The 22,587-nt window shown below is 39.6% G+C and overlaps 1 protein-coding gene across 1 annotated transcript; it reads left to right on the forward strand.

Moving 5' to 3' along the window:
• The first annotated feature begins 18,648 nt into the window (after window positions 1–18,648).
• Window positions 18,649–22,247, forward strand: LOC115783278 (uncharacterized). Its single transcript, XM_030734033.1, has 5 exons — window positions 18,649–18,734; window positions 19,802–20,134; window positions 21,030–21,110; window positions 22,009–22,101; window positions 22,186–22,247. The coding sequence occupies exons 1-5, from the start codon at window positions 18,692–18,694 to the stop codon at window positions 22,245–22,247; spliced, it is 612 nt and encodes a 203-aa protein (XP_030589893.1). The 5' UTR covers window positions 18,649–18,691.
• Window positions 22,248–22,587: the final 340 nt, after the last annotated feature.

The raw sequence follows: 22,587 nt of genomic DNA on the forward strand, positions 1-22,587 counted from the left end.
GTGTAGAGTAGCATTGGTCCTTGTTGCTGCCGACTGCACCAAGACTGGGGTGAGTTCAGCCCTCACATTTGGAGGTTGGAGAAGAGCGATCATAGAGAACCATCTGGGAAAATAAATAAATTAACAGAAGCTGTGAACTCAGCAGGTTTGAGCATCAGTGACGAGTGTTTTAGTTGTTTATTTATTTACTGAGAAGTTTCATATTGTGTGCACATGTTAACCTTTTGCTCTGTGGAAACTCTCACTGTTAGTGCGGAGCCGTTGGGAGTCCCTGCAGATCACAGCTGGCGTGCTCAGAGTCAGTTCATTTAAGTTTGATTAGTTTTTATTCATTTCAGTGTTAGCTGAGGTCTTCTGAATTATCATGCTGTTCTATTAATGGTGGTTACCAGTGACATCACTGTAGAAGTTCGGATGAGGAATTACAGCATGAAGAACACTTTGTGTTGACTCAAACACACCAAAGCGTCTTCATGCCTGTGTTGGCAAATGTGACCAGAATTTTGTGCAAAATCGTTTGCTTGGTTTTGGTTATTGTCACTATGAACGTCATTTTAAAGCAAACTCAGAAAAAAAAAAAAACAGCTCTTGGATTAATTGATTCTTTAAATGTGTTTAACAGACCGTCACTGACTGACTGACTGCTGCAGTGTGGGTTTAACTGAGCTTCTTCTTCTTTATTGGAAGAGGTTTAACAAAAGCACAAACTCTAAACCAAAACACTGCAGATGCATCATAATCTTGAGTCTCCATTTGCTGACCTACAGTCTGTGTGTGTGTTTTTAATTGAAACTGTTTTAGAGGACTTTTGCAAGCAGTGAAAACACTCTTTGTAAAAGGTGACAGTGAGAAGGGAGACAAATCACCTCAGTCTGGTTGTGGCCCGAGTTTCTCCTCCTGTTTGAACCTAAGACATAACCATTGGTTAAACTCACATACAAACTTTCACGCACCAGTTAACCAAAGAAAATTGTCACTGGACTTTGGGAGAAAACCCACAAACACACATGAAACCTTTCTGTGAGGTCTCAGAACGGTCCCACCCAACCTTTTTTCTCTTTTAATGAATTATTCTTGAAGGGGCAGAAAGTATAGATTGGAGGATAACTCACCATCAGAGCCAACAGCCCTCTTCTTGTAGACAAGCAGCAGAACAACAGGCAGGAGAAAAATAACCAACACCACTGTTAAAACTACAGGCAAGAGGACACCTGAAGGAAGGACGGCACAAGAAGGCAAAAATTAATGTTTGAAAGATGCAAATACAGGTGCCAGAATAACATCACCTATATGCACTGAAAAGGAGGTGAGATAAAAATTCTGTTCGTGTCCTTCAGCTGAAAGAAAAGAGTAAAATGTTGAATTATGCACCTGAACTCGCAGGTGATGTTTCAGGCTGTTTGATGCTTTGACTGAGGGCTGATGAAGGTGAGGCGCTCCCTGAAGTAAAGCTCCATGTTTGTGGTAGCAGTGGTGTGAAAGGTGAAGGGAGAGCTGCTGAAGGTGAAGCTGCAAACAGTGAAACAATCAGAACACTTGCTGCTCTGTAATCAAAGAAAGTTCATTGTTATTCCAACAAAACAATTGTAATCTCAATATATGATAAAAACGAAATACATTTTAAATCTTCAGAGACATGAAGATTTTCATGACTTCCTGTAGAAACACACCTTCTGTGACAACAACCTCAAAATCCCAGTTTAAAGACAAACGGTCTGAAGGTGTTCTGTCCAGAGAGCATCTGTACCGCCCCGAGTCAGACTTTGTCAGCTGAGTGACGCTCACGTACAGAACTGTATAAATGAGAAAAAATCCTTCTATGTATTGAATACTATATCTGCCGCTCTGGGCTGCATCATTGGTTGTTTCAAGGAGGATGTTTCCTTTTTCACATTTTTCTTTGCAGAAGAGCCTCCGGCTTCCAGAGAGAGTAAAGGAACATCCGACTGTGATGCTTGCTGCTTCCCTTCCAGTACGGGTGGGAATTACTGCACTGACAAGGCCGATGTTTCCATCCCACAGAGCTGCTGAAAACACAAACAATCAATCATAAAGCAAGAGTTTCAAGATTAATGACATCAGAAGTCATACAGCATTTTTTGGATGCATTAATTCTGGCAGTGCTTCATTGTTGCTGTGTGATCTGATTCAGTGCTTCACACAGTAAGTCCTGTGATTCAGTCCCATCCAACTACCAACCAATAACCTGCCTCAGTACAACATGGAAGCTCCTGTCAGGCATCATAGCAGCTAAGATGAGCAGGCACATGGCTCAATACATGAGCAGGGCCCAGAAGGAAATTGGCAGAGATACCAGAGGAGCAAAACCCCAGCTACCGGTGGACAGAGCAGTCAGTCAAGACTGTAGGACCAGACTGACCGACCTGTGCACCGCCTGGATTGATTACAAAAAAGCCCAAGATCAACAGGTCCTTAAGAGCCTTCATCAAGAACTCAGTGGGAAAGTGGAGATCAACCACTTTAGAAGCAGTAACTTGAAATATTAGTATTCTGCATGACTTCTGGCCACTCTTCCTTACAACATTGCTTCACTTTATTGAGTTTATTGCATGTTGACCAGGATTGGCTCAGGATTATTGAGTGTATTATATGGATAGCTGTTTTATTATTATTATTATTATTTTAGCAGTCTTCATAATCAAATACAATTTGCAGCAAAAAGGAGATTTACACTGTAAAAAGTAAAAAAGAATAAAACAAAACAGTTCAAATACAAAATGCTCATTACATGTTCATATTGTACATGAGAGTACCAAATATAGGTTTTTACATTAATAAAATATTACTTAGAAAAGCAGCAAGAACTGTAATGAAACTGATTAATATAACAAAAGAATCTGATGGAGAGTTTATGTGCAGCATGTTGTACGAGTTTCAGAGCATTCTGCTCAAGAAGAACTTGAACGTTAATGTTTCTGTCTTTATGAATGTTGATTGCTTATGCATGAATGTGTGGAGGAAGACTAGCTAAGGCTAAAGAGGATCATATCACAGATGAAGAGTTATGAAACCTCGAGTTTCAAACTGCACTTAAAAGAGTGCCTGATGTTGGCTGATTAGTTTTGTCTCACCCATAAAGTGAAGCATCTGATCTGCTGATGTCATTTTGCAGAAGATGCTTAGATGAGATCATTTTATCTTATTCAGAGCAAAATAAGGAAGCATTTAAGAGACGCCTGAAGCCTGTGAAACTGCACTGATATCAGACAAGCTGCTCACTGTTCGTCTTTGAGCGTGAAATGAGGTTTTGGATGTGCCGAAACATCATTTCAGTTTGTCAGCAGTGTTTCTGCCAACAGTTTACTGCCGCACTGCTGTTCCTCCATAACTTTAATCTAAAAACAAAGTTTTTCCTCATCAGCTCTACCAGGCATGTAAAACTATATATATATATATATGTCACGTCTTATGCAGAAAGGAAAGGTGCACGCTTTGTGAGTGGGTGGGGGAACTTTCATGTTGGAATATTGTATTGTTGAAGATGATACAAAAACACCTTCATAAACTATAAATATACACACAAAAAACTGAAGCTTTGAATGTACTTACTGAGGAGGATAAAGGAGATCAAACTGTGACAGACTTTCATTTTGAGGCTTTGATGGTTTATCACCAACTCCTCGTCCTTCTTCACTGGAAAACCAGGAGCGGCTCACTTCCTTTTATGTTTGGGTTCTTCATCAGGGCACACTCAGCTCCACCCTCCTCCCATCTCAGCAAAGTGTTTTTTTTTCCCTGCGTTTGACCACGTTCACTGATATAACACAATGAAAGGGTGCAAAATTGAAACCCAGTCCAAAGGCTCAAATACAGTTTGTATTGTCAAATGATCCAGTATAATTCCTGAAGTAATGTATTCACAAATTTCAGGACTTCTGCAAACTAAAATCAGTTTTCTTTATTGGCACAGAAAGACATAATTATACGATCAGAACTGAAAATGATTGAGAACATTACTTCAGCCTAAAACAGAACAAGTTTAATACAAAGCTAGGATCAAAATTGCCTCTGCCATTTGTAGATGAAAACCTAACACTAAGAGCTAAATACCTGAGGTATGTGAGAGGAGAATGGGAGGCAGAGCCTTCAGCTTTCAGGCCCCTCTTCTGTGGAATCAGCTCCCAGTTTGGATTCAGGAGACAGACACCCTCTCTATTTTTAAGATTAGGCTTAAAACTTTCCTTTATGATCAAGCTTATAGTTAGGGCTGGATCAAGTGACCATGAAATTCCCCCTTAGTTAGGCTGCAATAGGCCTAGGCTGCTGGGAGGTTCCCATAATGCTCTGTTATTTCTTCACTCACCTGTTTTCACTCTGTGTTTATACCCCACTCAGCATGTAATCATTAGTTATTATTAATCTCTGGCTTCACAGCATGTCTTTTGTCCTGTACATTGCAGATTCATAAAGTATAAAATCTGTAGTAGATTAACTGTGTAGATTTTATTCTATAGTCTCCATCTTTGTAACTCTGTGACTCTGCAGACAGTAATCCAGCTGACAGTCATTTCTTCTGGAATAAAAATGAAATTAGCTTTCTCCGGAGGGTGGCTGGCCTCTCCCTCAGAGATAAGAGTGCAGCTGTCCGACAGGGACTCAGGATAGAGATGCTACTCTGTTTGAGTATCCCACATGTTGTGTGCGCATCCCCTTTTGATTTCCAAGTGTGTCACATTATGGATTAATGTCCGACCTTGTATTTTGTATTTTTGGACTTTGTTAAAGAATTTCAGCATTAAAGCTGTTCTAAAGTTTAGTTTGCTTCACACGTCCTACATTTGGGTTCAGCCCTGCCGGCCACACAGCCCAACCGTGACCGTATCTGCCTCTTGCTGTATGACAGCTGGGATAGGCTCTTGGCTTCAGCCCCACCCTAAACCCTGAACTTGAAAAAACGGATGTTTAATTCCAAATTTCTTAGCATGCATGTATTATGTAAACTCTTATAGCTTTTGTCTTGTAGTTTTTGAGATCAACTTGATCTTATTTAGGTTATGTTATCAGAGCTGGGGAAGCCACAGACATACCATCATACATACATACATCAATTTGATAAGATGTAATTTAGTCCTGGCATTTGTAAGCACTGCTGCAGCACCCCCAGGTGGTGCTTTTCAATATAAATTGTGCGCTGCTGAGGGAAGAGCACACATGTCTCCTCCCTCCCTCTCATCATGTAGCTGAAGTTATTTGAGCCAAAAACAGCAAGAAAAAAAGTATTATTGGAATCTAATGTTAACATATTTGGTAATAAAGTGAAGAAAGGATTTTTTTTTTTTTTCACAGTCATGTGCTCTGTAGTATCCACCTGTGTCTGTTGTCACACAATACAGTCCAAGTCCAAATACAGGATTATTGATACAGCATCATTTGTGCTTTTATGTCTCTGAGTGTAAAGTAGGCTTGGTCCTGGTCCCTGCTGGCTGCATCCAGGCTCTGGTAGACTGACTCTTCCGGTGGTGAGACCAGAGGACAATTCTCATAGAGAACAATCTGGAAAAAAACAGAAGGATGAAAACAACCCTGTTACAGCAGAAGCTGCTGAGAGTGGTGTGTTGAAAGCTATGGAGCATGCATGCAATATAAGCAGTACTCGGTATTGTGCATGAGCAACACAATACCCAGAACTGGGTGCAGTAATGTAGTGTGAACAGTGCCATCACTATTGTTGAGCCCATGTGCCTATGGAGAGGTATGCTGTAAAAAAAAAGTGAACACTGTATTTGAAAGACATCAATTTTAGGCTCATTGCTTTGAGGCAGGCCACAAAACCGTGAAGCTGTCGGCCACCACAGATCTGAACCTGACAAAGGCAACTGGCATCTGTCATATGAAGGCGGTCACAGCAGCACAAGCAAAAGTCACGTCAGGCGACGTGAGCACTGCACATGCAATGGGGAAAAATGCCAGCAAAGAGAAGCCATCCCAGCCAATGAAAGCACAGCACAGACTCAGTGTTTATAGAAACAATACACCAGACTGGCACAAAGCACACAGGCTGATGCACAAATCTGTGCACAGGAGAACAGACTATCAACTTTAAGATGGATGCTGGTGCTCGTGCTGATGTGCTACCACAAACTATTGCAGGTAGACTGCACTGTTGACTGAAGGGCCTGCAAAGATTACTGGGCATAACAAGGTTCCTGGCTCAATGCATCCCAGATGAAGCCACACTTAGAGCATCACTTCGAACACTGCTGAGAAAAGCTATGGAGTGGCAGTGGCACCCAGGACACCAGGGGGCACTAGACAAGTTGAAGGTTGCCATAGCAAATACACCACAGCTCAGATTCGTTGACCCAAAAGAACAGATAGAAAAAGAGGTCAATGGTGCTGCAACACAACAGTATTTCCGCTTACTCGATTCAGAGGGTGACAGGGTATGCATGGAGACAACATACAGATGGCAGCCAGCATTTTTAAAGTCCAAGAGGAACCAAGATCCTATGCCATCATCAGACCAACTGCAGCATTTTACAAGAGAATCAGAAAACACCTGAGACCAGATAGAACAGAAAGTATAAGGAAACCCTTGAGGAAACTGCAGATCTCGACAGTGAAGCCCCAGAACAGCACACAGGAAGGACACACAAACGTAGGGACTCAATCAAAGCAGACTACAAGAGCAGGATGAATTGCGAGACCCATAAGACCGCAGGACAGTACTGTACCTGTTATCATTACTGTTTTGGTTATTAGCAGGTGTTAGCCAGTCATTAGAATGTGTTAATATGCTGCTGATGATGCCTGATGACAGTAACAGTGTTCCCTATTTACAAAAATGAGAGCATAGCTAAGAAGAGGGGTGTGATGTAAGCACTACAACTCCCAGCATACCCAGGGGCAGTGACATAGTGGGAATAGAGACATCACTGTTGTTATGGCCGTGTAAAAAGGTGGCAGTCTCTGCGCTGCTCATAAAAGATGCAAAAAAGATTCCTGCTCCTGCCTTCACCTGTAATCATCCTGCCAGCATCAGAAATAAGATGCAACACAACGTGCAGATTCTGTGCACATTACCTGAGTCTTGTTATAGTCCAAGTTTCTCCTTCTGTTCAAACCTGCTGAAAACATAGAAAAGTATTTTTTAAAAATCTGATGTATCCTTTAGATGGTTGTAAGTGGGAGGTTGGAGACTATCCAACAGGTTGAGACGTGTGTAGTACACTCAACAAAGTTTGACAATCAATCACAGGGTTAACACACAAACCCCCCTTTCTTTGAGTTGACAGTGGTGACAAATGTAATACTGCCCCTTGCAGTTATTTTAAATTCATCATGAAGGTGCAGAAGAGGTGAAACTCACAAGAGTCCACCGTCTTCTTTTTGTAGATGAGACCAACAGACAACACCAAAACCACCAAAACCACAGATATGACCACAGGCCAGAGAAACCCTGACGAGAGACCAGAGGAGAAAGGGAAACATGAGAAATAATAATAATACATTTATTTATTTTTGAGAAGACATACGTAGACCTCTGACTGTTCTTCTGTTTCTGAACAGAGAAATAACTCATACAGTAACATACATTATAATGTACCTGAATCTATGGTGGATATTTCGGACTGTTTGGAGCTTGTTATTGTTGGAGGTGACACAGACTGCAGGGCCAGCGTTGGTTTTATAGTTGTCGAACTTGTCGATGCTGCAAACAGTGAAACGATCAGAAACAAGACTGCATGTGAAATAGAAGAAGTTACAAATGAGGGAGCATTTTCAAACCCACCTTCTATCACATTGAGCTGAAACCCCTCATACAGATATGGATACGAGCGTCTGTCCAGGTAGCACCTGTACAGTCCTGAGTCTGATTTTTGCAGCTGTGTGATGCTCACATAAAGAAATGCATGATGGGTTGGAAACCGTTCTGCTTTGTATGTAATGAAGTATCGGCCTCTTCGAGCTGCATCTTTGGTTGTTTTAATGAGGATTTTTTCTTCACATTTTTCCTTACATACCAGCTTCAACTTTCCAAAGACATAAAATGAACATTGAACTGTGATGTTTCCTCTTTCTATTCCTGTATGCACGGGAATCTCTGCATTGCAAAGACCAGTGTTTCCATCCTGCAGAGCTGCAGAAAAGATTGATAAATCGTTACTATCCTCCCGATAGATACTGGGGTCTGATAATAATTCACGCTTTCCTTTTGAAGATCAGAAGTCGTTAAATACTATGATTTATTTCAGTTTTATCAACTGTAATTACTGTTTATAATCTCTGTTCACACAGGCTATTTTCTGTGGATAATTTTGTTCTATCAAATAAATGCTGGTGTTATTTTTAGTTACTTCAGTGGCATTGATTTGACAGGGGAAAAAGTTCATGCATATTTAGAGAGGTTTGCTCAACATGTTTAGCAACACATCCACGGTTTATGGCTCTGACCGTGAAATGACATAATTGCTCAACAACCACAGATTTTAATTTATCAGAAAGGAGTGATAACTGCTGCTCCACCTTGTTGTTTAAAAAAGTGGACTTCCTCTTCAGCTCCACCACGAAGCTATTTCCATGGATGGATTTACAAAGTATTTTGGAAAAGTGTCAGCAGGGCTGTGTGGGGGTGCTACAACTGCCCAAATCACACATTTCCTGGCATGAAGTCCTAAAGCATATACAGGCCATTATTAAAATATACACGAACAGCCTCAGCTCTTCTCACCAGTCAAATTTAACAAAATAATGGTGCACTGACTGTGTGGCTTAGACCAGGGGTTTTCAAAGTATGAAAGGGTGAGCCCCCCTCCAAGGAGCACAATGCCTGCTGCGCCCCCCCCAATAATCAACCCACACACAAACAAAACACCTTCTAATTGCTTTTATTTTAGAACCATCTCATCTTTTAAAATGACACTTTATCTGAATGAAATTTAACGCATGACCATTTTAAAACATTTCCTCCCATTTTAATTATTTTATCAGGGCCTTTGTGTGGCAAATACGCCCTTTTTTCATTTTTCTAATGATAAGAACAACCGCAAACTCATCACAAAATCCAAACTTTAAGTAGTCGTGGTCATACTTCCTCTTTTTTCTTTTTTTGTCCTTTTGGGCCTTTTTTTGTCTCCCCTGCCTTTTTCTTTACTAAAAATTTGTCCATTCTTTCTCTCACATCAGTAGACAGCAAGCAGATAGCTTCTTTTCCCGGTTTATTTTTTCCCTCGCACCGCGCCTCCCCTAAAGTGCTCTGGCGCCCCCTAGGGGAGGCGCGCCTCACACTTTGAAAACCGCCGGCTTAGACAATACTAATACTGCAGTAAAGGGTTCCTTGGTTAATCAGAATAAATGTGTCTCTGATGCATCCATCCAGTTTCTTTATCCAGGACCAGGTCAGGGGGCAGCAGCCTAAGCTGCTCAAAATATGTCAACTGACTCCTTTCAGTGTGGAGGAGTACCAGCTCTACTCTGAGGCCTTCTCAGATAATTGCACTCTTCACCCTATCTCTAAGGGAGAGGCCAGAAGCTCGTTTCCTCTTCTTGTGTCCGTGATCTCATTCTTTTGGTCACAACCCAAAGCTCGTGAGGTGAGGGCAGGCATGTAGATCACAGGGACACACAAACCGCTCCACCACATTAAGGTGGTGATTTTTGGAGAGGCGTGTTCCACAAAAATCAACCAATCCACCAAACCAAAAACCCGACATGTATGATAACATTTCTTTGTGGAAATATGGAGACAGCTGAAAAATAAAAATTTTAGACCAACGTTTATCGTGCAGATACAAGAAAATGTTTGCGTAAACTATTCGGACAAATACAAAATGGAAGAAAGAGACAAGCGCTGCAAGAATGATGAAGGAAAAATCTGCATACTTACTGTTGAATCCTAAAAATTACATCAAATAACAAAAAATGGTAAAAAAAACAAACAAACAAAAAAAGCAAAAAACAAAACAAAACCGAGTTGCATGTACTCACTGAGGAAGATGAAGGAGATGAAAGTGCGACAGATTTTCATATCGAGGCTTTACCACCGACTCCTGCACTGTCAAACCAGGAACTCCTTAATGATCAGGTTCTTCCTCTAAACAAACACCCAGTCCACTCCACCCACCTCTGTGAATCATCTCGCTGAAGTCAGGGGAAGTTGTCATGGTTACTTTTTGTAACAGCGATATGAAGCAGGAGGGGTTTTTTTTTTTAATTTGCATTGTCATGCTGTAGTTTGATATGGTTGCTGTTCGGTGACTTCTCTGCGCTGTCGCATTTCCCTCCTGATGTTGTAATCACGTTGAGATTTCACAAGAAGAATTGCAGGAAAAACAGCCGTCATGAGGAAACAGCCTGAATTAGAAAAAAGAAATTGAAACATAAGAAAAAGCAAGAACATTAATGTGCTGGTGAAATTCATATTAAAGTCAATGTATGTTTAAAAAAAAAAAATTCACAGAAGTATCGGGTAACATGTCAGGGAACAGAAAATTGAAACCATCTGGTCATTAATGATAACAAATAATGAAATAATAACAATACAGAAACAAAATCTAAATACAGAAAATATGATAAAATATGATAAACATAGTGATAACCACATTTAAAATTATGATTTTAAACAACATGTGCAGTAATTCAAATTAACTTGCTGTATCCACTGACTAGTTTGCCCATAGCTGTGAAAGTGAGGCAGGCAGGATGGATGGATGGATTCTGTTAATTACGCATTCTGAAGCACTTTCCTTTTTGACAAGGAGTGTTAGAAATTATAAAATTTGGCAGTTGTATTTTAAAATTGTGACAATGTGTCATCTGAACAAAGCAAAATAACAGAAAAAGAAAAGTTACAGTAATATTTACACTGTTATGATAACCAAATCAGACTGAGTTGATACTGACTGAGCATCACTGTGTAACTCTGTATTCTCTTGATCTGAAGTGAAATTAATCTCTGGAAAACAAAGAAGTTTTCTTTTAATGGTGTTCTGAACTGAGAGGAAAAAAAGGTCAAGCGATTGTGAAGGGCTATTATTTTGAAATCGAAAACCAGACTGAGTCACACCGTGAGGGCATATCCTGTCGATCTAAGCTGAAATCAGTCTGTGGAAACAGTGAGTTGATTTTGAAATCATAATTTTAAATGTGGTTATTATTAAATTTATCACATTTTAATATTCCTGTTATCTGCATATTTTTTTACATCAATTCTTGTGTTGTTGTCAGAAGTATTTCTGATTCTGTTATGTATTTCATTATTTGTTATCACTGAAATCACATTTACTTGAATATTGCTTTTATTTTGAAATTAGGTCTTAGTTCACTTACTGTAATACACAGTACTGTATATACACACAAAACAATGGGGGGTACTTCACAACAGTCATATACTGGGGATGTGTGAGACACTAATCACATCCCATACACTTAATGCCACACATGCTTCCCTGAGAAAGCTGCTGCTCGTGTCCCTCCAGCTTCATGTTTTACCTTCTGCTATAATTTCTAGACTAGAGGCAGAAGGAGGAGAACATCTTTCTCATCCCTCTCACTCTGCGTTCATAATCAATGTGCAGCTGAAGTAGAGCAGGTTTGGTCCTGGTGTCTGGTGGGTTGATGGAGGCTCAGGTAGTCCATCACATATGGAGTTCTCATAGAGAACAACCTGAGCAAACCCGAAACACTGTAGCAGCAGTGACACGTTAAAGCAGGAAGTGATGTCATGCAGCAGGTTTTATGTCTGGAACAATTCAATTCAATTCAATTCAATTCAATTTTATTTATATAGCGCCAAATCACAACAAACAGTCACCTCAAGGCGCTTTGTATTGTGGGTAAAGACCCTACAATAATACAGAGAAAACCCAACATTCAAAAACGACCCCCTATGAGCAGCACTTGGTGACAGTGGGAAGGAAAAACTCCCTTTTAACAGGAAGAAACCTCCAGCAGAACCAGGCTCGGGGAGGGGCAGTCATCTGCTGTAAGTGGTTGGGGGTCATGGGAGAGAGACAGGACAAAAGACACACTTTGGAAGAGAGCCAGAGATTAATATCAATTAATGATTAAATGCAGAGTGGAGTATAAACAAAGTAAATAAGGTGAATGAAAAGAAACAGTCTATTGTGGGAACCCCCCAGCAGACTAGGCCTATAGCAGCATAACTAAGGGCTGGTTCAGGGTCACCTGATCCAGCCCTAACTATAAGCTTGATCAAAAAGGAAAGTTTTAAGCCTAATCTTAAAAATAGAGAGGGTGTCTGTCTCCTGAATCCAAGCTGGAAGCTGGTTCCACAGAAGAGGGGCCTGAAAGCTGAAGGCTCTGCCTCCCATTCTACTCTTAAGTATCCTAGGAACCACAAGTAAGCCAGCAGTCTGAGAGCAAAGTGCTCTGTTGGGGTGATATGGTACTATGAGGTCTTTGAGATAAGATGGGGCCTGATTATTCAAGACCTTGTATGTGAGGAGAAGAATTTTAAATTCTATTCTAGATTTACAGAATAAGCCTTCATGCATATGGAGCAGTGGAAGTTTGGAGCGTTTTCACTTTGTTAAAATTGTTACAATTTGTCACTTTTTAAAAAAAAGAATTAAAAATCACTGACACATTGAAACTTTCTGAAGAAATGTTGGGAAATGTATTTATGATCAGCAGCTAATTTACATATTCTCAACTGGTGTAATATTTGTTACTTTTGATTTGTTTCTAATAAACAACTTCAAATTAATATCCATCCATCCTAAATGCTTTACTTTCTGGACCCTGTGTGTGGAGCATTATGGAAATATGGCTGACAGGAGCACTCTGAGCAACTGTGCATGCAGTTAAAAGCACAGAGCAGCCTGGCCTGTGGTCTCTCCAGGAAGCTTCGGGTTCAGGTAGCACCTTTCTTAGGCTGTTTTTTAGGGACTTGAAGTACAATGACGTCACGGCAACACTGAGTCAGTTTCCTTCTGCTTTCTTGAAGAACTCATTTAAACACGCATTGGATGAGTCAGTAGCTGCTGCTGCATGATTCAGCAGACCATTCCTCATCGTTTCTTCACCTGTATTTAAAAAACAAAACAAAAAAAAGAGAACAAACAAGAGTGAATGAGAAAAATGACAGGAGCTCATTTTCACCGTTCACAGCTTCAGCCACGTTTCCTACAACTGCCGAGCTGTGTGAGCAGGAGCCGACTGACCAATCAACTACAGCTTGTTCTCCTGCTCACATCAGTAACAGCAGGTATCTGCGGTATTGTCCATATCCAAGGATGGTTCTTCAACTCTTCAACAGAATATGAACAAGACAGAAAATCTAAGCATTGAACACAAAACTTCATACAAATAATAATCCAGCACTGCAAACAAAACTGACTATAATTCTTTAATAAAGAAAATCTACAATCAAGTAAATACTTCAGTGATTAGTGATTTTTAGTTCACTATATTTTAAAAACTACAGGTGGAAAAACATCGGGTGCTCCTCCCAGACATTTTCAGGTAACTTGGAATCATGTCAGGCTCATTTATTTTCCATTTTCCCAGTTTTCACTGTCCATGTGCCTTCAGCCCTCTCCAGGACATTATATATATTAAGGTCTCAACTCAGTCTAATCCTACCAGGAACCGACAGCAATCTGGACACTTTGATTTAGAGTGAGAAAGTCTTGTATTACATTTAATCAACAAACAGTTGCTTTTTTTTTTTTTTTGCATTAACTTAAAGGTACTTTTCACCACAGGGTGACAGTGTTATCACAGGTTTTAGTGCACTGTTGTGCTAAAACGAGCTCAGTTTTAGAACAGCCCGTGCCAGGAAGATTACAGCCCAGCCACAACATTTTTAAACGAGGCTTTTGTTTTTGTTTTTGTTTTTGTTTTTGTTTTTGTTTTTGTTTTTGTTTTTGTTTTTGTTTTTGTTTTTGTTTTTGTTTTTGTTTTGTCACTCCAAAACCTGAGAGGCCAAAAAAGCTTCATGTATCAGTTGAACGTACTTTTTAATCAAGTTGTAATTAATGGGACTTTTTAGTGGTAAAAAGAGGAATGTGAGGGAAGAAGAGAGAGAAAGAGAAGAGACAGAGGAGTAAAAAAGGAGGAGGCCACAGCAGAGCCCCCGCAGCCAAAGGGCAAGACCCCAAGATAACCAGACGGTCCATGCCAGAGGCTGGCCGTCCCTACACAAGCCCAAGACAGGGCCCCAACCACTGCCTGGAAATTAGCATAACAGGTCTTCTAATTGGTACTTTTCTACATTTCCTGAGTAAAGAAAGCTCTAAACAACACTGGCTGTGATTTAGTTTTCCAATCCTAGTTTATGCTGATCACTGGCAAATATGCAGATTCCACAATTCAGCTCAGAATAAATCACACATTCAGCCATTAAATAGGTCAGGATTTGTTAAGAATTCATTAATAACATCACTGAACTTCTACAGATGAGAACATGCAAACTCCACACAGAAAGGCTCGGCCAGAAGGTGGATTCAACCTCAGAACATTTTTGCTGTGAAGCAGCGGTGCTAACCACTGCACCACCATGCTGTCCATTCATAAAGATATTCATAAGAATATGGTCACAAACACCAGCATCATCTGATAATAATCTTTTTCTTTTACTTATATTTACACTTTGTTTTGCAGTATATTAGCTGAGCCAATGCACTGAAAATACAATATAACTATAGTACAATATTTTAAGAGTGCAGTCCAGTAGATGTAGGTTATTAATTATGTTTCATATGTCAAAAGTATTCTTTTTTTTCCTGCAACACATATATTAATAAGTTTGATATATTTCCCCTTTTTATGAGGACTTCCACTTTCATTGATATTAATTTAGGAAATCTGCATTACTGCCGGCTTTCAGGCGCCTGAGGAGAAACTGATACTTATGATGTGGATATCTCAAAATATTACAGCCTGTTAGACACGGGGACAGGCGCAGCGTGGTGCCAAGCCTCAGCGTGACCAGCAGAACACTCATCAGTCATCCTCACATGTGTCTGCACCGCAATCAGGAAGTGACGACTTGTCAAAGAGGCACCTGGTGTCTATTTTTAATCGCTTTTAAATTATGAAATACAGCTGAAATTTTATGGTAAAATTTGGATGATGCATTTTTTGTTTTGTTTTTTGTCTGATTTACTATATTTAAGAGTAAAACTGTTTCCTCTGCTGCTTATTAAATTCCTACTAAAACAGAACAGGAAAAATACCTTCATGCTCAGATTCACAGATGTGATCACACAGGGAAATGAGGGAAACACTGAGGTAAATCTCAGTAATAATACAGGTTTGTTTTGTTTGTCTTGTTTCTTTTAGATTGTTGTCTGTGATGACAGCGCTGAGGTCTGCCAAAGGGTCGTTGAGGGGTCAATATATCAGGAGGTCAATCACAGTAGCAGCGATTTCACCAAATCCGTATTTGCAGTGATAATCAGAGATGGCAAAAACCAAACAGTCTTCAGTTAAGTATAAGTACAGATACTTGTCTTAAAAATACCAAAAGTACTGATTCAGCTTTTTTATTCAAGTAAAAATGAAAAACTACAGGCTCTGTACTCAGAAGTACTTTGAGTACTGCAGAACCTCGCACTATATTAATATAATAATAAAGCAATGTTATTATGTGGGAATACGAACTGTATTTCAATCTAAATTCAAATCAAAGTACTCATTTCAGACATCTCTACCGTGAGCCGAGTATTTTAATGCAGCCTTCAAATAACACAAAGTTAGCGTGCCTCAGTTTGTTGAGCTGATGGAAACGTTTCATTTGAAATTAGCTCAAACTTAAAAATGTTTCTCTGTTTACGGTCGTCCCTCTTTTGTAGCGTCTGCTCGATGCTGAAGCCACTGTAACCCCGACTACAGCGCTATAAATGATGCATAAATGATGCATAAATGATGTATTTTTGACTCTTTCATCTCTTTGTATGTGATATGCTTCAGTGATGGACACACCAACGGGATCGTCTTTTATATGTTATTGTTTCCTCCATTTACACTCAAATTGGATTGAACTTTGAACTTTATGTGTGAAACCTAAAGAAACGGGCCTGCCGTGAAACATGAAAGTACAAATATTTGTGTTAAAATGTAGGGAGTAAAAGTGAAAGGTTATGAGAAAAATAAATAGTCAAGTAAAGTACAGATACCTGAAAAGGATTTGTACTCTGTTACTTCCCTGTGAGCTTTGCTCAAGTGGAACTTCCTCCCAGATTTGTCCAGTACTCATGTTCATGAATTTGTTTGGAAAAGAAGCAGCAGAAAAAGCTGGTCATACATTTTAATCCCAAACATTTAATCACCTCATCCAAGAATCCACCCTAACTTTCTCTTCTTTATTCACTGTGACAACATGACAGTGAGTTCATTTATTGGTGGACGTTTACTTCAGATTAATTGCTAATTGCTGCTCATATTCACTTCCTTCTGCACTAAAACCTCACATGACCTATGAGTTTTTTTTACATATAACTTTAAACCTTTTCTTTAGCAGTATATTAGTTGAGCTAATTCTTTTTTTCTGTTAGATACATGTTTAGAAGTTCTATTTCTATTCGTTTTGATGATGACTTCCTCTTTCATTTCTATTAATTTAAGAAATCTGCATTACCGCAGGCTCTCAGGCCCAGAGGGGGAACTGATCCCCGGGGTGCAGATATCTCCAAATATACCAAAACAAACACAATATGATATCCTCAGGCTGACTCCGCTGATCAGTCCCGGCAGAAGATGATCTGTCTTTACTGTCTATATTTAATCTCTTTACAGTTATGCTGCAGACCATCTTTTCAGTAACAGTCTGTCAGCCTGCTGTTAAAATTTACCTTTTTTTAAAAAATAAATGAATAAGATTCAGAATATTTAAACACTTAATACACTTTGCTTCTGTTTCTTTATTATAAAGAGCAAATATAAGATAAGATAAGATAAGATAAGATAGTGTTTATTTGTCACATGCACAGTTATACACAGTACAATGCACAGTGAAATGTATTTTGTACCTGCAACCATATATACACACACATATAAATAAGAAGAATAAAAATAAAAAAAGTAATTCACACTATACACTATACTCTATATACTATACACTATACACACTTTTATAAATTATAATATTTACATTGTGCAATAATGGTCCAGTTAGGGCTCAGAGTTGAGCAGACGGATGGCTTGTGGGTAAAAACTCTTCTTCAACCTTTCAGTCTTAGTCCTCAGGCAGCGGTAACGCCGGCCTGATGGGAGCAGGGAGAAGAGAGAGTGTCCGGGGTGGCTGGGCTGTTTTAGGATCTTCATGGCCCTCAGCCTGCACTGCTTGGTGTAAATGTCCTGCAGGTTGGGGAGGGTGGTTCTGATGGTCCGTTCAGCTGAACGAACCACCCTTTTTAGGGCCATGAAGTCCTGCTTGGTGCAGTTTCCCATCCAGGTGGTGATGCTCCCACGCATGATGCTCTCGATGGTGCAGGTGTAAAAGTTCCTGAGCACCTTGAGTGGGAGCTTGAAGTCTCTCAGCCGCCTGAGGAGGTAGAGACGCTGTCTGGCCTTCTTCACAGTGATGTTTATGTGATGAGTCCAGGACAGGTCCTGTGAGATGGTCACTCCCAGGTATTTGAAGGTGTCCACTCTTTCCACCTCAGCACCACTGATGACAAGTGGATGGTAGTCCCTCTGCTGCTTCCTGCTGAAGTCCACGATCAGTTCCTTTGTTTTGCTGACGTTGAGCAGGAGGTGGTTCTCCTGGCACCAGTTCTCCAGGCGGGAGACCTCTCTCCTGTAGGCTGTCTCCTCATTGTGGGAGATCAGTCCCACAACAGCAGTGTCGTCAGCAAACTTGATGATGACGTTGGACTCTGACGTGGCCTCGCAGTCATGGGTGTACAGTGAGTACAGCAGAGGGCTGAGCACACAGCCTTGGGGGGATCCAGTGTTGAGGGTGAGGGAGGATGAGGTGAGGTGACCCACTCGTACCACCTGTGGTCTGCTGGTCAGGAAGCTGTGAACCCACCTGCACAGGGATGGGCCCAGGCCCAGGTCCAGCAGCTTAGAGACCAGCCTGGAGGGAACTATGGTGTTGAATGCTGAGCTGTAATCTACAAACAGCACTCTCACATAGTTCCCCTTACCAGTGTCTATGTGTGAAAGGGTCTGTGGAGGAGGAAGGATATGGCGTCATCTGTGGATCTGTCTGGCCGGTATGCAAACTGTAGTGGGTCGAGGGTGGTGGGCAGTGAGGAGGTGATGAATGTCTTGATGAGTCTCTCAAAACACTTCATCACCACAGAGGTGAGTGCTATGGGCCTGAAGTCATTGGGGCTGCTGGGGTGTGGTTTCTTTGGGACAGGGACTATGATGGACTTTTTAAAGCAGGTGGGAATATCTACAATTTAGAGATAATTATCTACATTTAGAGATAATTAGGTAAAGAGATAGTATATAGATATTAATGAGAGGACACAGCTCATCCAGAGTAAAGCTGAACGTTTCAGACATGCCACCTGTGAACACTTCCAATAAGCAAATCTGGGTAATAAAACAAAACACAGTGAACCAGCTGCAGGTCGACAGGACTGACTCATCCCCACAACAATCAGATAACAGGTGCAGAAGAAGTTCAAACCACAAAGAGGAAGGGGCGCCGTTAAAGTGTGCAGCTTCAGCTTCCTCAGTGATCAGATATTCAGAGACTGGATGCAGTGAGGTGGTCTCCTGCAGCTGATCCTCCTGAAGTGCCTTCAGAATGAATATCCATGGTCTTTTCTTCTCCTGCTGCTTCTTCTCAGGTCAGAATTATTTAACTTTATATTTTATAAACGCTGAATGCAACCTTTCAGTTAGATCTCATTTATGCATCGGTTTGATGTCAGATACATTTAAGCATTTCAAAGCAACTAAGTTTACTCGAATGCTTTACTTTATTGTGCGTCTGCTCCACATCTTTTGTGTAACTGCTCGTACTAAAAAGAGTGTGAAGCCTACATAATAAACTCACTTATATGCAATAAACTGTATTATAATTAACATTAGCTATAACAATAACTGCAATAAGGAAACTGACACATCAGTAACAATAATCTTATAGATCACAGCTCACTTTCTTCTAACATCTCATCTACATAAGTAAGACAGTAAAAAACTTTTTTCTTCTTTTTTAGCTGAGCTCAGTAAATAATCTGAATACTTTTCCTGCAATATTCTGTTGTTTAGTGTCATCAAGCAAATTAAAGCTACTTACTATCTGTCACTACTTTGGTGATTTTTAAACAAACTTGGCAATAAAACGGATTTTTGATTTTTTGCTTCATTTTTGATGAAACATGACAGAAAATAAAGTGACCTCACGATTTCTATTTTGTATTTCTATTTTATAATGCACTTTTATTTATTGTATTTATTCTTTATTTATTTCATTTTTATTGTAGTAAATGGTATTTTTGACAATTTCCCAGAAAAAAAAATTAATTTGTATGTGTTAAAGTTCCTGTGGTGGAAGAATAAAACCTTGCACGTTTTCTTTGTGTTACCACTGACACAGAAGTAATGGATGAAATTTAATGAGCATGACATGAGCTTAAAAAATATCAATAATTTCACACTGGATGTCACGGTAACAGGCTGGACCTTCAGAGTTTAAATTTCAGTGCTGCAAATTTTAATGAATTTACAGTTTATTATATTAAGGAGAGACAAATGTAAACATGTAATCCCTGAGTGTCCTTCTTCTTTGGAACATTAATAAACTAGTTTTAAAAAATGTCTGTTAAAAGAAACTGTTACATAATCAGTGCTGAACGTTCCTCACACCTATAATAAACCAAAGTAATCACCATCATTGTGTATCTTTCCTCAGTGCTGTGTAACGGTGAGCCTGCCAGGGCAGAAACAGTCATTCAGGCAGAAGGAGGCAGTGTCACAGTGGAGTGCTCCTTCTCTTTCTCTGGAAGAACAAAGTTTCTCTGTAAGGACAAATGTGAAGACGTTCTCATTGAAACCGAAGCCAGCACAGCTCAGAGGGGCAGATACAGCATCAGGTACAAAGAGGGAACTTTTCCGGTGTCGTCGACAGTTCTGCGCGTGAGCGTCACACAGCTGGCAAAGTCTGACTCTGGACGATACTCGTGTGGTTTGAAACGGCCTTTCTTACCGGATTCCCATCAGGAGTTTGAACTCAGAGTCACAGATGGTGCGTCTCCACTGAGAGTTTCTTTGTTATTTTTCAGCATTTGTTCAAAGTGAACCTGTCATGGTTATTTTTTTCTTTACAATGGTGGACACTCATATTAAACACAGCCAAAGTTTCAAAGTCAGTGTAAGTGCAAATAATAAACGCAGGCTTCAGACTGGTTTAAACAATCAGCTGCAGACATTCTCAGCTCTATATGATGTCAGTAAGAGGGGATATGCCAAATATGGTCATCTCAGACACACAGAAGCCCCAAACACTGCTGTCCATCAGAGTTATTACATTTTTGGATTTTCTAATTAGATTTATTTTATTCTGAGATTTTGTTTATCAATTGGTTTCATTTTAGTTTTGAGTGCCACACCTCCGAGGGCAGTCAATGCTCAGTGTGGTAGTTAAGACTGAGCTGTTACATGAACTTAATATTAACACTATTAAAATGATAGAATTTTAACATGAAGTTAAAGTTTCTAAAAGTTAATTTCAGTGTCAAAGTGATGATCTTTTTTTCACACTTAGTTCTTAAGTTGGGCGTTAAATCCAGTCACCAAAATGTTTTGGAGTCATCAGTTATATTTTTTATTACCCAGATTTCAGCAGATGGGTGCTTATTTAAGTGTTCACAGGTGGCATGTATGAAAATAGTGTGGCTCAAAAATACAGTAGCTGGTGATGTTGCCAAAAAGTCTCATTTCCATTTTTTGGTGACTAAAGTTTTTACAGATCATCAACAGCTGCTGATCTTTTAAATATGTTATTATATTTATATCAGCAAACATGTTTAGGGGTCTAAACTTTCATGTGTATAAGTACAAAGAAAAAATCCTGCACGATAAACATAAGTGATCAGCATTTATGGACGTACATTATTTAATTGTTGTGTTTTTATTCACAGCCCTGAAGAGTTTCCCTGAGACAGTGAAGCAGGTCGAACCGCAGCGGACCGACGAAGCAGCTCAAGGTCTCGAGTTCAAAGGTTCAAGTCTGATATGCAGAGAATCATTATCTGCCCCCTTTATTGTATTTTTTAATAAAATTAAAAAAAAAAAAAAAACTACCTCATTTTTCATAAAGCACATTATTATATTTTCTCATAATATAGTTGACATTTTACATGCACTTCTTCACATAATCACTAGAGGGCTCCTTCGTGTTGTGGAGAGACAGGAGAGGAAGATACACTTGTGTCTTTTTTGTCCATTCCAGGGTGGACTAGAAAGATGAACATACTCCAAATACAAATCACAAAAGTAATGCTGCGGTACACTTATCTCTTATCTCTTTTGTCTTTGGATGGCTGTTCTGAAACACTCATTATATGTTTGACATGTAACAACAATAATTTGGTCTTAAATTGATCCTAAATTTTAAATTTGAAGTACAGCACTTTGGTCAACTGTTGTTGTGTTAAATGTACTATATAAATAAATGTGACTTGACCAAAAATAATATTCCAAAGCAGGAGCAGCCAGTGGATCACTGGTCCTCTGCAGGGAGACAAATTTACAATATTAAAAATTTTATTAGAAAAACATTCAAAACAATATTAAATACCTGGTATGTTGATCTACCCCCTTATTAACTACCAGCCGCCTCCACTCCCAAAGAGGCAAATATATGAAAATTATAAATACACAAATTTCACACAAAAAAGGGCAACTCTAAAAGAAATAAAAACTTAAAACCTGTTCACACTGTTAAGGAGACTCGTGTTGGATTCTTCGGATTCTCAGCGCAAAACTCTATTAACAAAGAAATAAGTGGCATAAACATCTAATACCGTGGAGTAAATGTTTCATTCAATTAGACCACAATAAATTATCTTTCCTTTATTTTATGGTTTCTTTCCTTCTCTCTCTCTTCTCACCCCTCAGGTCACCTCCTGCCTCTGATTGTATGTGTGGTTGTGCTGTTTGCAGCTGTCATGCTGCTCTTCTATAAATGGATGCGAATAAAGAATCCTGATGGTGAGCGTCCCTCCCTTCTTTTTGTTTAATTATTCAACTAAACAAAAAGAAAAGAAATCAGCTTTTGCAATTTGTGCTCTTCAGGTTTGACCACCAGGAAACTGTCAGTCAGCAGGGACATAAGCAGAAACATGGAGGTGAATTAACTCACTGTTTGTGCCTAAATTCAGAGGTTATGAATATAGGACTAATAAATTTAAGTGTATTTACAGTTTTCCACCTGCAGGAGGTGCTCTCCAGTCTCTCGATGTGCAGACTCCAACTCCACAGCTGATGAAACCAGCGATCAGAATAAAATCTACTGCAACCTCTAAAATTTTATTTCATTGTTCTCATTATAAGTAATAATGCAATTAAAACAAACAATAGTATATTTTTGGTGTCACTGTGATACTTTTATTAAATACATACACAAAATTATACACATATCATACACATTTTTTTTTAAATGTATGTTTTCTTGGTCTCTCTTGGTGTGTCTTTTTT

This window comes from Archocentrus centrarchus, chromosome 7 (assembly GCF_007364275.1).
Source record: "Archocentrus centrarchus isolate MPI-CPG fArcCen1 chromosome 7, fArcCen1, whole genome shotgun sequence".
NCBI classification, from domain to species: Eukaryota; Metazoa; Chordata; class Actinopteri; order Cichliformes; family Cichlidae; genus Archocentrus; species Archocentrus centrarchus.